Source organism: Pongo abelii, chromosome 7, assembly GCF_028885655.2.
Source record: "Pongo abelii isolate AG06213 chromosome 7, NHGRI_mPonAbe1-v2.0_pri, whole genome shotgun sequence".
Classification (NCBI taxonomy): domain Eukaryota; kingdom Metazoa; phylum Chordata; class Mammalia; order Primates; family Hominidae; genus Pongo; species Pongo abelii.
The window spans coordinates 11,636,606-11,653,488 of NC_071992.2; the positions used below are offsets into that span (position 1 = coordinate 11,636,606).

General features: G+C 47.6%; 1 protein-coding gene across 1 annotated transcript in view; it reads left to right on the forward strand.

The window, feature by feature from the left end:
* XKR6 (XK related 6) overlaps positions 1–13,656 on the forward strand; it is a 311,328-nt gene extending 297,672 nt beyond the window's left edge. Inside the window, exon 3 of the mRNA XM_002818809.5 lies at positions 3,996–13,656. Within this exon, the coding sequence (XP_002818855.1) occupies positions 3,996–4,960 (965 nt within the window). The 3' untranslated portion in view covers positions 4,961–13,656. The remainder of the gene's footprint in view (positions 1–3,995) is intronic.
* The last annotated feature ends 3,227 nt before the right edge of the window (positions 13,657–16,883 follow it).

Below are 16,883 nucleotides of genomic sequence, written 5' to 3' on the forward strand. Positions count from 1 at the left end.
AGTGATGGGGGTAAGAGTTTTGACCTCCCCCAGGCAAGTCCCCTCCTTACAGGATCACTCTCGCCCCTGTTGCTGGCAGAGAGAGAGGGGCAGGCACATCAGGGGCCCGAGGCCTGTACACCCACTCCCCATTGCTCTGTGTGGCCAGAGGTGTTCTTCTTGGTCTTGGGCAGGTGGTGGAAGTTCACCTTCTCCTTTCACTATTTGGAGCATTTCACAGTGTCAAGGATATGGCCTGGCGTTCGAACCCTGAAGAGCCAATGGCTGGACACCAGAACAGGCTCCCACCATTGGAGATGGCTGATGACCTTTAGTACAAAGGATCTTGAGAAAGGTGTTGCCTGCTGGATATCTGGAAAGCTGAACTGACAGAGGGACCAGACGGAGAAAGGATGGAGAGTGGGAGCAGCGTGACATGGCAGGAAGCATGCTGTCCTCATAGAGATGGCCAGTGGTTCTCAGGACAGTCTTAAGCCAGCCACCCAAGCACCTGCACCTCTGCTTCCTGCGGAATGGGTGGGTGAAGTGGATGGTCTGGGAAGCTCCCCTGGATAGAAGGTTTTGGCCATTCATAACTTGACCAAGTCAGGAACAGATGAAGCAGAGACTTAAAACTGGGCTGGCCATTAGCTCACCAGCAGACTCCCCAGTCAGATGCCTGGAATCACAGTCTTCCATGGGACCATTTCCCAAGCCCTCCTTGTAAGTTAGCAGTGTTGTCTTGCAACACTGAGGAATGTCTGTGCAGTACCCTTGGGCGAAATTCTAGAAGCCCCAACTGCAGTGCCTGGTCGGCTGAAACAAGAGTAGCTTCAGCACCACCGCCATGAAGGGAGTGGCAGGAACAGAACACCAGCCTTCAAAACCGCAGCGACACTCCTGGAAATGGGGTAGGTAACTCTGAAGGTGGAAGAATGGAGAAGAATTCTATTTGGCTTTGCAACTTGTGGCTGATGAGCATTTGAATTCCCGTTTATTCATTATTGGTGTGAACGGGGCCAATGCCACAGCACAGAGAACAGCAAAATCAGAACAGCGAAGTCTGAGGGTGATCCTAACTCTGCACCCCAAGTCTGTTCAAAGCATGCTCAGAGCTGGACTGGATCTGACCAGGCCCCAGCAGAAGCTGAGCTGCTCCTTCTTGCTTTATGAACTCAGCACTCATGCTTTTCTGAGTAGAAGGTATAGAGTTTGCTTTATTAGAAGGAACACAACAATCAAGCCTTCTTCCCACCCAGCTCCCATAGAACTCCCATCTGATTACTATGGGTTGGCAGGACCTACCAGATGTTCATGATTAACATCAAGCAATGAATTCAGCTGGAGAGCAAGGATGTCATAGGATGTTTAATGGCATTTTTTGAGGGTGCTTCAGTGCTGGGAATAGCCTGGTCCAGACTATGAAGATGTGATTTCAGCCAGGCATGGTGACTCATGCCTGTAATCCCAGCACTTTGGGAGGACAAAGTGGGAGGATTGTTTGAGCCAAGAGTTCGAGATCAGCCTGGGCAATGTGTTGAAACTCTGTCTCTAGGCCGGGTGCAGTGGCTCATGTCTATAATCCCAGCACATTGGGAGGCCAAGGTGGGCAGATCACTTGAGGTCAGGAGTTCAAGACCAGCCTGGCCAACATGGTGAAATCCTGTCTCTACTAAAAATACAAAAATTAGCCAGGCTTGGTGGTGTGCACCTGTAGTCCCAGCTACTCCAGAGGCTGAGGCAGGAGAATCACTTGAACCTGGCAAGTGGAGGTCGCAGTGAGTGGAGATCACGTCACTGCACTCCAGCCTGGGTGACAGAGTGGGACTCCATCTCAAAAAAAAAAAAAAAAAAAAAAGAATAACTCTGTCTCTACAAAAAATAAAAATAAAAATGTTAGCTGGGCTCACTGGCGCATGCCTGCAGTCCCAGGTATGGGAGATGGGAGGATCACTTGAGCACAGGAGGTTGAGGCTTCAGTGAGCAATGATTATGCCTCTGCACTCCAGCCTGGGCGACAGGGTAAAACCCTGTCTCAAAAAAAAAAAAAAAAAATGTAATTGCACATCCTCTGCCCTCCAGAAATCTGCAACCTACATCACGTTACTCCTAAGGGGAGTTCTCCCTGCTGCACCCTAACAGACAATGTGAGCACTAAAAGGTTCCCTGACCAACCATGTGCAGCCACTGCAGACACACATGAGATGTCCTGTGCGTGCCACAAGTGAGGCAGGACATGTGTCATGTTCAGAACTTTCTGGAAAAGAAAAGGAAAATTGCCATGAATGCTCTTTGGATGTTTTCCGGATAGATTCCATGGAGAACTTGGGATCGTGTTGCCCCTGTTTGTTTCAAATCTCCATGGTTGTTATTACTATGAAAGAGACACACATGCCCATTGTAACAGTTAACAGGTTTTTTTATTGCACCATACTGTTGTGCAAGCTAGGACTCTGAGCATCATTTGAGATGATGGAAGGAGGGGACCTTTGTGAGACGGGTGAGGCAGAGCCAGTTCTGGGAGAGTGTCAAGTGGCAGAGAACTTGGATTCTTCATCGGGCTTTGGAGAGTTGTGGGGAGTTGGGCAGTTCCCGGGGAGAGACAAGCAGAAGCCTGGTGGTTTAGGGAAGTTTAACTGGTGTCTTGATGAATGGGGCTTCTGGATCTGATCTTTGAGCTTAAGGGAGAAAATGACTGGGTAACTTTTATTTCAACCTGGAAGAATGTCGTGGAGGAATTGTGCTCCGTGGGAGGGTAAGGCTTTACCCTCCTTACCCACGTGGGTGGGTAAGGAGGTCATTGCCAGTGGGACAGCATTCGGCCTCCTGTTGCATTTACTTACATTTAGTTGTGAAATTTTGGGAGAAAAGACCAACAAAAGAGGCCCCAGATGGACTGTGGAACTGATGCACGGGGAGTTGGGGGTTGGTGATGGGGGAAATCTTGCTTAAACGGAGATTGTATGACAGCACTCGAATAATGACTGGTTGTTCTTGGGTGGATTTGGGGAGACTTCAGTAACAATGGATTGTGTTTCATGTGGTTTAGTTGCAAATATCAAGTAGTCAGAGTTGGATATAAAATTGCTCTATGGCAATATGAGTATGACTTGGGATTAGGCACACTCAGACTCTCTGAATATTTGCCCGTTGTGGGAGGAAATGCAGGGAGTAAAGTGCAGAGGCCTTGGAAGCCTCAGAAAACCAGTAAGGGGAAGAGGCACCCCCAAAGCCCAAGTGACACTATGTTGAACCCAGAGGGCAACCAGAGAAGGACAGAGCTTCACAAGTCAAGGCTTAAGAGCACTTTGAGCAGCAGTCGGTTGAAAAAAGCAACAGGGATTGTGGAGAGGCCGAAAAGACCAGAGTGGGTGAGAGAGGAAGTCTGTGAAACGGGCGGGATATCCCAGTGTCCTGGATCTTGGTGGCCTTGGGTGGCAGGTCAGGGAGAAGCTAACTGGAAGAAGGTTCAGGAAAGGGCCTTTTGGGACTTTGAGTGAGGTGAGGAAAAGGCAGAAGCATGATTCCAGCACCTCAGAGGAGAACAGTGTGGAACTCAGGGCAGTGGGTAAACCCTTGGTCTTCACAATTGGCGATTCCTCCTGTGGGCTCCTCTGAGAGCACAGGCTGCTGGTGACATGGACACCAATGCCAGCCGCACATCTGTGTGCCACAAGAATCGCATGATTCCTTAAGATGGAACCCACAAAGGCCTGCCCACGGCAGACGTGGCCCCACCTCTCCGCCCCCTAGCAAAACACACTGGCTCAGTATCACCCTTGAGCTACTGAGCTCCCAAAATGGCAAATGGGGTTGTTGAAACAAAAGCTCCATCTCCCAAGTTGTCAGCGTAGGGAGCAGCTGTGACCTCCAAGTTCGGTTCCTGATGCTGTGTTTCTTTCTCCCTCCTCCTTTAGATCGTGGTGTATGTGGGCGTCTCCTCAGCCGGCAGCTTCGCTGTGCCCTGCGGTTGATGTCCCAGGTTTTGACTGTGTGGGTTTGTGTCTTTCCGGCAGGTGTCTCCTCTGTGACTTCCCTGATGTCCCTGGCTTGGGTGCTAGCCTCCTATCACAAGCTTCTGCGGGACTCCAGGGACGACAAGAAGAGCATGAGCTACAGAGGGGCCATCATCCAGGTCTTCTGGCGCCTCTTCACCATCTCATCCCGAGTGATATCTTTTGCCCTCTTTGCTTCCATCTTCCAGCTCTATTTTGGGATCTTCGTGGTGGTTCACTGGTGCGCCATGGCCTTCTGGATCATCCATGGCGGAACAGACTTCTGCATGTCCAAGTGGGAGGAGATCCTCTTCAACATGGTGGTAGGGATTGTGTACATTTTCTGCTGGTTTAACGTCAAGGAAGGGCGGACTCGATATCGAATGTTTGCATATTATACGATAGTCTTGACCGAGAATGCTGCCTTGACGTTCCTTTGGTATTTTTACAGAAACCCGGAGACCACTGACTTCTATGCGGTGCCAGCACTGTGTTGTGTCTTTATTAGCTTTGTGGCTGGGATCGCACTGATGTTCTTATACTATGGCGTGCTGCATCCCACGGGGCCACGAGCTAAGGTCCTTGCCAGCTCCTGTTGTGCCGAGCTGCTCTGGGGCATCCCTTTGCCCCCCGATGTTGAGCCCATGGCGCCTGAGACCCCTGGGTACCGGGGGACCCAGGTTACGCCCACCAGAGCCGTAACGGAACAACAGGAGGATCTCACGGCTGACACTTGCTTGCCCGTTTTCCAAGTGAGACCCATGGGGCCCCCTACCCCGTTGGGGCGTCCTTACCTCCCAGAAGGGCCCCTCATTAAGATTGACATGCCAAGAAAGCGATACCCAGCTTGGGATGCTCATTTCGTAGACAGGAGGCTGAGAAGGACTATTAACATTCTACAGTATGTCACCCCCACCGCAGTAGGCATTCGATATCGAGACGGACCACTCCTCTATGAGTTGCTACAGTATGAGTCTTCACTCTAAGAGCATCTTGACCAAGTTGAGAAGGGGACCTTAAGTTTGGTTTGCGGCAAACACCACTTGCAAGAAATATAACCCTCCCTTCCCCCAATACACAGAACCACCGCCGCCACCACCAACACCGCCACACCAACACCACCACTACAAAAAAAAAAAAAATTAATAAGTCACAACCCCTTCAAATAAGCTTTCTTTCCAGTCGCTGTATGTATACAAAGATATTCTCTATGTTTTGTAAGTAAAAACAAAAAGAAAACCTTTCTTTTGTTTTTTACACATAAGAAACAGTATTGAAAAATCCCACGCTATGGTTCATAGGGTGGAGAAGGAGGAGTTATCTCCACTCCAAAAGAAAAAAAAAGTTTTTTACCTTACACCAAGTGTAGATCATTTATGGGATTGGTGCTGATTGAAAGAACAAAACAAAACAAAACAAACACAAACAAACAAAAAACCTTCAACTGCCTTATGCCCTTAGGTGCTGAGTTTCATTAAGTACTGTCACGTTTTCTCATGCAAGACTCTCTGGTGATTTTTGCACCAGAAGAGGGAAAATTAAACAATTAAAGGAAACAAATCTAAAAGTGAAACGAAAACCAACCAACAAATACAACACAAAGCAATTATTCTTCCTATCTGATTATTTGTATTGAAGAAAACAAATTTACCAAAAGCAAAAGCATAAAACCCCTCCCTCTTTTCAGTTTCTCCCCTCCTCTCCTGACCTTCTCCCCACTTTGCAGAGCCTTCTAGGAGCTCAAGGGCTGTTTGAAACTCAAATGGCTGGAGAAGCTACTTGAAGGCTGACTATGTGCCATTTTAGCATTTGCCTAGCAAGAATCACATTCGTTTCCCAGTGAAAAGCAAACCAGAACAAAACAAAAAGCCACCCCAATAATTCGGTAAGGACAGGATATTCTAAAGCAAATTAAAGGAGATTTCTGTACACATAATCAGTAATAATAAAACTCAGCATAGTAGCAAAAAGAACGACATCAATTTAAAGGCACAATACTTAATCAGTGACTGGCAACAACGATTAGTTCCATCATTTTAAGGCTGTGAATGGTAGACATTTATCACATGTGATATTGTGTAAAGCCTCTTCTGTTTCCATTTGGTGGGAAGCCTTAAATTGATCTGGAAAGAATTCTTCATTTTTCATTTGTGCTTTTTTTAAAAAAATAACACAAAGAGGAAAACTAGAATATATATATATATATACATATATATAAAAAGTCAAAATTGTAATAACTGACCCATTTCAAAGACTGTTTGGTGCTTCTGTCTTTCACCATTGTGGTTGGCTGAAAATCATTCAGCTCACCTGGTGCATCTGGGTTGAATGGGAAATTTTGTGTGTGTAGTATGTGTGTGTTTGTGTGTGTATGTGTGTGTGTGCCCATAGCACACGTATATATGTGTGTGTCCCTGCTGCAAAGTCTTGCCAGAGATATACAAAACTGATGTAAGACAGACTTGGATCACGGCTTGGTTCAGCAGAGCATGGGGGCGGGGGCTCTGGAGTGGCGGGGAAGGGATGCTGCCTGCCCACGAGCCCTGGTTTGGGTGGCAAGACTCACACCAGCAGCGGACTCCAGGCCTTAAAGGCCATGCCATTTGGGTGAGGATTTGATTCCGCTGTTTATTTTCTCATTGTATCAAGTTGAATTTCTGCAGGTGTTGCAAGTATGTTCAACCATTTAAAAATTTTTTATTTTTCAAAGTATTGTTCCTTTAAAGAATATTTCTGTTCTAGGGCATCGTTTCAATCCCATCGTATCTCTACTTGGGCACAAAAAAAAAAAAGGAAAAGAAAAACATCAAAAAAAAGAGATATATATAAGTATATATATATATATATATAGACACACACAATATTTTTAAGTAAATACTGTTAGTCTTTGCTGTGTGTAGCTGCAATTTTTTTTCCAAATATATACCTGTTTAGGGTGCAAGACCTCACATTGAACTATTCTCAACAGAAGTTCAATAACTGAGGGATTTTTTAATGTTTGTGGAGTTTTGTTTTTTTTAAAAAAAAAAACAATTATTATTCAGCGAGGCTTCTCCTTCCCACCCCCTCATTGTTTATCTAAAACCTTTTTTTTTAAAGAACAAGTTTCAAATATCAGTTGTGAAACTGTATGCTCTCTTCTTTGTCTGGACTTCCTGGACTTCATGCATCCTTACTAAGCATCGTGGTGCTGTCCTCTCCTCGTCCCTGACTCTGGGGTCCCCTCGGGCCTCACTGGTGGGCAGGTGGAGGAGGAGCCCCCAACTCTAGGAAGCAGGACGAACAGAGCACACGCAGGCAGCAGTGAAAACCAGCCAGGAGGGCTCGGCGCGCCCATCAAAGGAACCCGCCCGTGGGCCCCTGGAGAGTCACCTGGGAGTTGGAATCTAGTCAGAGGCACTTTTCTGAACCGCACCAGCGTGCTGCCTTGCAAGAGCTTCACACCTGAGCTCCACGGTGTACTCTGCTAGGCTGGGAAGGTGAGGCCATTGGAGGGTGGGGCATCCGCTTTAGCTGGTGGGGTCCCACCTCTTGTCTGCCTCAGGTCTGGGGCTCTGTGCACCTGGAGCTGGCCCATGTCTGTCCTTAGCGCGTCTTCCTTGAAATGCCCTCATGCATCCCCTCGGGACTTCTGCCACTTCTGCTTGTGTGTCTGTTCTTGGATTTCTTTCTTTCTTCTTTCTTTTTGTTTCAGCGCAGTCACGGGTTTTAATTCGCCACCTCTATTTCACTCTTGCACACTTAGTGTGTGTGTGTCCGTGTGTGTGCATCCTGCCATGTTTACATGAAACTTACAAAGAGAATGGTGGATGCTGAGCTGACCGGGAGCGCCAGGAGTTGGGACGGCAACTTCCAAATCAGGGAGGGCCTCCAGGGTCTTAGCCACTAGGAACAAATGAGGAGATCACGGGACATTTCAGCAACCTTTAATTTCACACTTCTCACTTGAAAAGGCATCCTCGCCCCTCTCTGGAACCCCTCCATCATGCCAGTACTTTCTTCACAAAGAAAATGAAAATATGCATCTGTGAGCAGCAGCAGGGAAAGCTGGTTTTGCAGAGATGCAGGAAAAGGAAGAAAAGCAAGGAAAGAAGTAGAGAGCAAGGCAGGGAAGGGGCAGGGGAGACTTGATGGCAAGGACCAGGCCAGCGCTGTCCTCAGTGTCCTCTTGTCATCGGCCTCTAGCAGCTCCCCACACTCCCAGCCACCGTGAAACTCTCTGGCCTCATCTCTCCTGGGGTCTTCTCTTCCCCCAGGCCCTTCCCCTTCCAGTGACTGGTCCTGGGCGTCAAGGCAGGATTCCATACACACTCAGCGCTGAGACCACCTGGGGACTGTGTCTCCAGACCCAGATGACTTTGGTCCTGAAAGCCGGAATCCTTAAGGTTGCCCCGTGACAGGGTCACTCTTTGTCCCACATTAAGTCTTTGTCCCACATTGGACATTAAATGCCCAATGTCCCACATTTTTCATTTGCCTGGTTGCTGCTTCAGCTGCTTCCCAGAGGAATGCCCGTGATGTTTTTAGGTTTTTTAAAAATTTTAAGTCTCTGGGCCCATTTCTTTCCCAGGACCCCCTGATGAAAAATAATCCATTTCCAGTATTTAGGCCTGGTAAGCACGTTGGTGCCCAGAGATAGAGAATACAAAAACTATCTCCTTTTCATTCCCTAATGACCCCCCCATCAAGTATGCCCACTAAGCCCCGTATTTTATTCCTCTAACCACATAGAACATTTGGCTCTACTTTTTCTTCTCAGAAATTTGGTAGTATCGCCAAACTATAACTAATGGTGTTACAGTTGTTCCTGGAAACTCTGCTTCTCCCTTGCTCAGCAGGTCTGCCTCTTCTCCCAGCCTCTGTGTAAAAGGAAACTTCAGTCCCCTCAGATGACATTAGGATAATGTCCGCTGAGTTCACTGCCTGAAGCCTGTGACATCCGGAATGGGAGCTCCCTGTCTCTTAAGGCCATGATGAGGGGTGCTAGGGAGGCTTCAGTCCATCAGATCAACCCCCTCTGGCCTCACTCACGCTAAAGCTTCCCGTGTCTCTAACACTCTCCTGCACTCTGCCTCTGGAAGGTGTCACCTGGTTCTGCAGGGTCAGGCTTGTCCCAGCAACATGGGTACCAGGATACTGGTAGGACACTCACCCAAGCAGATCTGCGGCCAGAATGAAAGAATGAAAGAGGCGCCATCTCCCTTGCCCAGACATGCCGCCATCACAACACAGCCTTGGGCAGGAAAGACGACATTTCCCCATGGCCTGGGGATCCCCCACACCACACCTCCCCAGGCACAGAATCATTCAAGACCCGATGGTTCCCATGGCTCTAACCCAGTCCCTCCCCAGCCGTGGCCCCTCTGAGTCCCATGATTCTGTCTGGCCCATGGTCATGAAGGTGATTCCCCTGGCTCGGGGGCGTCTCATGCCACAGATGTCTGACCCTGTCCAGATACGAGCCTGATTCTCAGAAAGAATTTACAGGTTTTAGAAAAGCACCAAATTACATCATTTTCTCCATTCTTCCTCCAGTTTTATTCCCTCCCACTGCACAGTCATAGGGGCAGAAAAGAAGGTCTCTGATGTGGATCTGGTTTGAAGCCGCATTGGGTGGGCCACAGCCTTGCTTCTTCTTGTACATCTAAACCCCTTTGCAGTCTTCGCAAGCTAGATAGAGGAAACACCACCTTCCTTCTCTCCATCTGGTCTGCTCCTTGCTCATGGGAGGGCTAGAACCAACCCCAAGCTTTGATGCCCCCAGACCTTAGCACAGGGTCCTCTCTCCATGATCCAGGGACAGAGCAAGAAAAGCATGACAGTGTGCAGGCTCAGAGCCTTTGGCTTGGAGCAAAGGATATCAGCTCCTAGAAGAGAATGAGGCAGGCCATAGTCTCATGCTCCTGGCTCGCTTGGATGAGCTGTGTTGGGGACTGTCACCTAGCATTCGTTTGGCACAGGTAGTAGCATTTTCTTTGCCAAGAAAAGTGGCTCCTTACTCAAAATGAGCCTTTCCAGGCCTTGTATGTGTGATGACAGCTGCTCTGGATGGTGGCTTCATGATTGAAGGAGGGGAATCTCCTTGTGTACCTTTAATTTGATTTTCTTACCAAGAAGCTAAAATCTATTTTTTCTTTGCCAAACTGAAAAATATTAACACAATCAGATTTGATTGGGGAGGTTGAGATTTAAATTTGGATAGTGTAAAAGGAAGAGAGCTTATTGCAATTAATTTCACCAAGATCCATGTGATACTCTCAGTGTTGACTAGGAAACTGTCAGGGAAATCTGGAGGAGCTTAAAGGAGACCTGGGGAAGACCCTGCAGGAGTGAAATGGAAGGACCCAGAGGGGTGGGCTCACCCCAGGGGCTGGACCAGCCTTACAGGGAGCAGTTCTATTCATTTCTCTCTCAAACATTTATTGGTAACTAGACCCTGTTGGGCAGCCCCCTCATCAAGCACAACACGGTTACCCCTTAGGAAGTGAATGTAAATCAATGTTGGTTCCTCTTATCAAGATCCAGCTGAGAACGAGATGAGCGCAATGGGAACCTCCTTAAGCTTCTGTCCCTTTCTCCTCAGCCCAAACTGGCCATTGTCATAGAAGCAACATTCCATTCTCACTCACAGTTCAACCTCCAGAACATGGAAATGGCAGGGGCCAGCCAATCACAGGTTACAAACCCATGAGCTTGCAAGAGGACTTCCCCCAGCATCCTCAATCAATGTGTGTCTGTTCCAATTTCAAAACATGTGAAAAGGTAAAAAGGCAACTGTACCCTCCCAGAGATTTTTTTTCTATCCCTCTTCACTGGGGAAAAAAAAGATGATGCTTAATCTGAATTCTTGCAGTGGCAACACAAGCCCCTTTCTCACCCATCCTTAGCTATTCTAACCATTTCACTTCTTGCTGAAACGCTGCATCTCGCGCTGTTGGCCAAATATCAAAAGACAAAGGTGCTGCCTTGATCCTGCTGCAGACTCCTTCCTTGGCTCGCCTGGTCCTGTCTGCCTTGTTCAGCTCTCCCTGGCACCATCTGCTCCTTACTCCTGTGGCTTTCCTTGCACTGGCTGGCAGGCCATGGCTGATATATCCTGGAGACAAAGGTCATGAGTGCTATTAATGACAACTCCCGAGGGCAGCAGACGGACCACTGTGGGAGTTCCCCCTACTCTTGGCCAACACCTTGTGTCAAGGGCTAAGAATAGACCACATCGGAAATGAGCAGGCAGGACCTAGGGACACCTGCCCCAGGCTGCCCCATCACATGCAGACCAGTGCACAGGTCCCAGGAGGAGATGCTGCCCTTGTGAATCCCTAACACAAATCCTAGGACCCCAACTACTGCTAAAAATCATTCTCAAACCAATGAGGACAAAGAAATAATTTCCCTTTAGTATAGTGCCAATTGGTAACCCAGTGCACATCCCTCTATAAGCAACATTTGGCCATCTGTCACGGCAGATATAGACAACCCATCATCTGTTAGATGAGCTCCCCTGGTCTGTTTGTCCATCTTCAACATAGCTCTGGGATCCTCGGGCTAGGGTGGGCTCGGGAGATTCGTTTTAGCTACAGACTTCCTAGGGGCTTTCCTTTAGACCCAGAAAGATCAGGAAATGTCACAGGCTGATTCAGGGTCCCCACTGTGATCGTGGATAACTCACTTCACCTCTCGGTGCCTTGGTTTCTCCATCTGTAAAGTGGAGAGAAAGAAGGCCAACCTCTTTCTTCTCTCCTGCTCAGGGATGCTTGGAGGATTCGTCATTGTTGCCTGTAGCAAAGCCGTCATATGAGAAAAAGTGGTGACCTCATTTCTTGAGAAATGGAACCACAGGAGGAGAGAGTGTTTTCCAGGTGCGGTGGCACCTGGAAGCCACAGGATGAACAGGGAGCACAGCGGGACAGGGAGGAGTCTCACATACCTGTAGTTCTTAGAGACTTCATAGCACTGTGAACCCAGGTCAGTGGTACCCTGGTCAGGTGACCCTTGGTCACCTATCTTGAGCCAGCCACTTGTAATTCTAACACCAAATCTCCTGATGTTAATTCTTCCTAAGGTATCAGAGAATATGTGGAAAGATGCATTTGAACACTGATATTCATTGCGCTTTGGGCAGACAAGAGGAGTGAATGGAGAGTATTTAGAGACTGTTTTTAAAGTGGTTGCAAGCTCTTCAGGAAATCTCTCTCACCTTTGTTCTTCCTTACAATCTTTTTCAATCTTGATGCTCACCTCATCAAATGGACTCACCTTCTCTTTCCCTCTCTGCAGAGTACAGAAAAAGAAAAACACCGAATCTTTTTCTTTTTAAACAATTGTTCCATCTGCCAAAATGTGGGTCCCAATGGTGGGTTTTCTTCCCTCCCTTGTGTGCTTTGAGCAGAACCTGCAGGCAAGGATTCAGAGACAAACAGGGCTGGAGAATAGCACTAATTTTTTTTTCTAAAACAAGGTATTTTTTTCTTATAATTCGAATTGGAAATGTCACATTGAATTTCTTTTTCTTTCCTTTTTTTTTTCTTTTGACTATGGTTTGACTGTTATCAATTCAAATACCAAGATACACTCTGAGCAAGAACACAGACCTGTCCTGAGAGACTCTGCTTTTCTTAGGACCTAACCTGGAGTGAGGGCAGGTGGGAGCCCAGGAGGCACTGGGGTTCCAGGAGGGCCAGCCGTGAGGCTGATTTTCTATCAGCTCCGAGAACCTTCTTGGAAAGAAAAATTCCAGAAGCTTCAACTGTTCTGCATCAGTCAACCTGGCTCTGGCCTTTTCCTTGGAGTTCAGGTGTATTTTGATATAGAAATTCTCACCAAGAAAAAAATGCCCCTCCTGGAACTGTCCCTAAACGAGATGGAGCTCGCACAAGCAGGTCTTGGTGGCTGCTGCCAATGCCTCCTGCTCATTCCCAGCAGAGCCCTGACCAGAACTCCTTTCCCTCCTGCTCTGACCCTGCTCTCTGAGGTTAATATTATTGTTTTGACAGCACAAGGGACGAGATCATAGTCTGGAATTCAGGAATGACTTGTGCTTGACCGTGCATCTGACTGTTCTGTGAATAGGTCAAGTCCTGCTTGGATGGTTTATTTCCACAAGGTATTTCTGATAGTAACAAAAGGAGAGAATACATGAGACCTCATACCTGATTCTCCGTTCTCATCAGCACCCGCTTTTGACTGGGATGGATGGTGAATGTACTGTCCCAAATTTGAGAACAAGAACTTTGAAGATGGACACATGGAGCCACAGGGAACAACAGGACTCAGTAGATGGGTAGGAAGAATGGTGACGAAGAGGAAGGCTTCCAGAAGTATGCGGGAGGAGAACATTAGTGGCCATCTAGGCATTCCTTCCTATACTCTCTGGGGCAGAAATAGAAAAACGTATTCTTTTCAAACAGAGGAAATTGATTTTACGGAGTGACGTGCTTAAGCATTTTTTTAAAACAAAAGACTCAGAGAAAATATCTAAAGAAAGGAGAGGCACATTCTCAAGAACAGATCATGTTATTGGAAGTAAAAAATCCAGGACTATCCTTCTACAGACCTAAGTCAAGTCACTCTTAGGGCCAATTTCTCTTTCTGTAAAATGGGAAGAATATCGTTTACCTACCTCACAGGGGTGTTGTGAGGATTAAGTAATCATGGCTGGTAAAGCGCTTTGGAGATAAAAGTATTATGGTGATCAGGCTTGCTTCCTGTTTAGAAATCTAAACACCAATTGAGCATCTACTGTGTGCAAGGTGCAGTGGAGGAAGGGAACATGATCCAGTTCCTCCACTCTCTTTTGATTAATGGATATATTTTAAAAGATTCCAAGAGGACAGAATAACAGAGTTGTCTCAATGTGGGTCAAGAAAGGAGTTCTCTTTCTGCCCCAGAAAAGCTACTCTCCTTTCCTTCTCAAATATTTAGACAAGAAGGAAGGGCTTTAAATTCTTTGGCTTCCATCAGAAAATGCTCCTGTGGGAAGCAAACAAATACTGGTTGTTCTGCTTCCTTTGTGGGAAACTGAAGGCAAATAGCAGTGAAAGTTCCTTGTGACCAGCACATATGGTTCTATTATTTCAGTTATTCCTTCTAGGCTCAGCTTCAGTTTTGCCATAGCCTTTTTCTTCTGTCTTCAGACCCAGAGAACAATTCACTTATGCTGTCCTGGAATAGCTGGGGATTTGGGGTTGGTTGGTTTCCTTGGAGAGTCTGGTATACTGTTGTTTGCTGGAAAGTCTTGGCTTCCAAAGATGAGGGTCTTTACTCGAAAACAAATCAAAACATGCGACTGCCATTTTTTTTATTTTTTTGGTGGGAGGAGTTTTCAATTTCTTAGCTGCCTCACATAAAGCAAAGCCTTTTAAAATTTCTCATTCATTTTTCCATGTGCAAAAAGTTCTTCCCTTCCCAAACATACTCAGTGAACCAAGTCTGGATTCTAAACTGTAGCACATGTCAAAGGATTCAGATGATGTGTACAGTGCCGTGCTGGAGGTTCACAAATTTCTACAAAGAGCCAAACCACCTACTGCGCTAAGCAGGTTGGAATTCCAGCCCCAAATCGAAGCTTTCTGGAAATGCTCCCAGAGCCTTTTAGCTTTAGGAATGCCCTTTCGGTATTGCTAGGGCAGTCTCCCTGAATCCTCAGAAATCTTCCTGCCACAGAAGAACATCCTCAGAAGCCAGTGGGGGCTTCCTCTGTGTATTCGAACCAGAGAGAAGCTACTTGTTATTTTGAAAATCATTATATGATGCCAGCCTTTAAGGAAAGAAGAGAGTTATTTTCTTTTCCCTTCAGAGGGAAGAAAGGACCAAGAGAAAGGGAAGGTGATTTGATTTGCTCTTTGGTTGCTAGAAGAGACGTGAGACTCAGAGGTCCATGGTGGCCTGTACCTTGGACATGGGACTGCAGAGGCCCGTGGTGAGTTTCCTTAGGCAGCTGAGGTAGTGCTGAGGCGCTACGCTCCTTTCCTTTCAACCAACTCCGGGCTCAAGGAAAGGGAGGCCTCAGTTTGGTGCTGCCAACTTGCCCAGATCATCCTGAGCGTCTCAGCCACGTCTCTGCCCCTCTCCAGCCTGTGTTCATGAGTGGCCCCCAACGTTGATTCCAAAAGGCCTGCCTTCTTCGAGGCCCATGCTTCCACGCACATTGCTTCAGGTCAGAGCTGTCTGTCCAAATGCAACCGCTGCAGCCTTTTCACTTGCCTTGACACCACTGTTGCTGCATGCTTCCACCAAATACGCCCCCACCCCTGCAGGAGCTGTCATTTCACCCCCACTGGGAGGGCCTCCAGCATTGCCCTGGGCCTCCAGCATTACCCTGGGCCTAGCCTGCCTAAAGCCCAGGACAGGCTCTGCTTCTTCCTTTTTTTAAATCTATGTGCCTTTAAAAGGCGTGGCCCTGGGTCCTAGTTGAGCCTTTGCAGAAGTGGAGGGCTGGAGAGAGGGACAGGTGATGTTACTTAGGCATTTGGGCCACTCACTGATAACCTGTGAAGCCAATGTGGGCCAGTAACTGAGAATGCTGTTTTCCCAGCGGCTGGGCTGTCTAGGGCATTCGCTCTTCAAAATAACAACAATCCCTGTGATGTGGTTGCTCACATCTCCCCCTGCTGACCGCTAACCTCATGGCACCTGCTCATTATTGATGGCTTTGTGTTTGAAATTACATTGATTTTTAAATGCCAGAGAGAGAGAGAGAGCTGAAAGCCACACGAACTCTGAGATGATCTGAGATTATGAAATTGCTGTGAGTTATACAGAACAGAGGAGTGCATGACCATATAACTACATCCAAAGCTTATTGATCCATCGAGATACATAAATGTGCCGGTCTTGGGCATATTATTTGTATATATGCCTATATATCTTTTTCTTAAAGGGCTGAAATGGTTTGATGAAACAGAGTATTCTGGTGTTTAGGGCTCTTGCCGGGCTTGAAATTGACCTAGTCTAGATGGCTTTTTCGTTTCTCCCAGGCACAGAGTCATGAAGAACCCCCTGAGCTGGTATATGCCTTCATTTCCTCCGTAAGTGACAGAAAGCCAATAGCAGGGTTCTACGGGGTCTTGAGAGATTCTCTAGTTGCTACCAGTATTCTCAGCAGATTCACAGAACAACCTGGGATCCCCAGGAAGCAGCTTTCTAAACAACTCCCTGGAAGTTCTGGAATTTGAATCACACTGAGTACATCTGATCCATTAGTGCAGCAGTCGCCCCAGTAGGGAAAGAGAGGGGAGTGTGCTGTGGACAAGTAAGCTTGGATGTTACCACTCTGAGACCGGCCAGTGGTAGATGATCTTTGGCTGCCAGGATCTCTGGCCAGTGACAACCAAACCTGCTCTGTCCAGCTCCCCTGCACCACCAATCTCTGCAGGCGAGTTGGAGGCTGGCCCTTTGAAGCCCTGAGGACTTGGGGAAAGTGTCTCCTCTGCCTAAATGTGAAGTCCTCCTGGCATCTCTAGTAGACAGGGAACACTGCAGGGAGTCCTGCTTTGCGGGAGGCAGAATGCATTTTTCAGCAGCTTTGGGTACCTCCCCACAGCAGCGGCAGCGTTGACAACTCTGGAGTCCTCCAGACAGACTTCAGCAGAAACCCAGGTGCCCACAGCATGAAAAGCCACCCAGAGCCCCTTCTGCCCTCGGACAGAATTGGCATGACCTGGAGCAACACGATACTTGGTTATGTGGGAAAAGAGCGTTACAGGTGAGCTGGAGGAAGCAGGTGCTCATGCAGCAGGGCACGCTGAACCCTATGTTTCTTTCTGGAGCAGCGTCTGGTTCTGAGCCTCTTCTTCTGGCTGGAAGAGCAAGGGAGGCCACCTGCAGTGTTGGGATCCATGGTCTCTGGATGTTTCCGATCCAGGCAGGGGCTTCATAAGAGTCCACCTGGAAGACCTGGTGTCAGGTGTG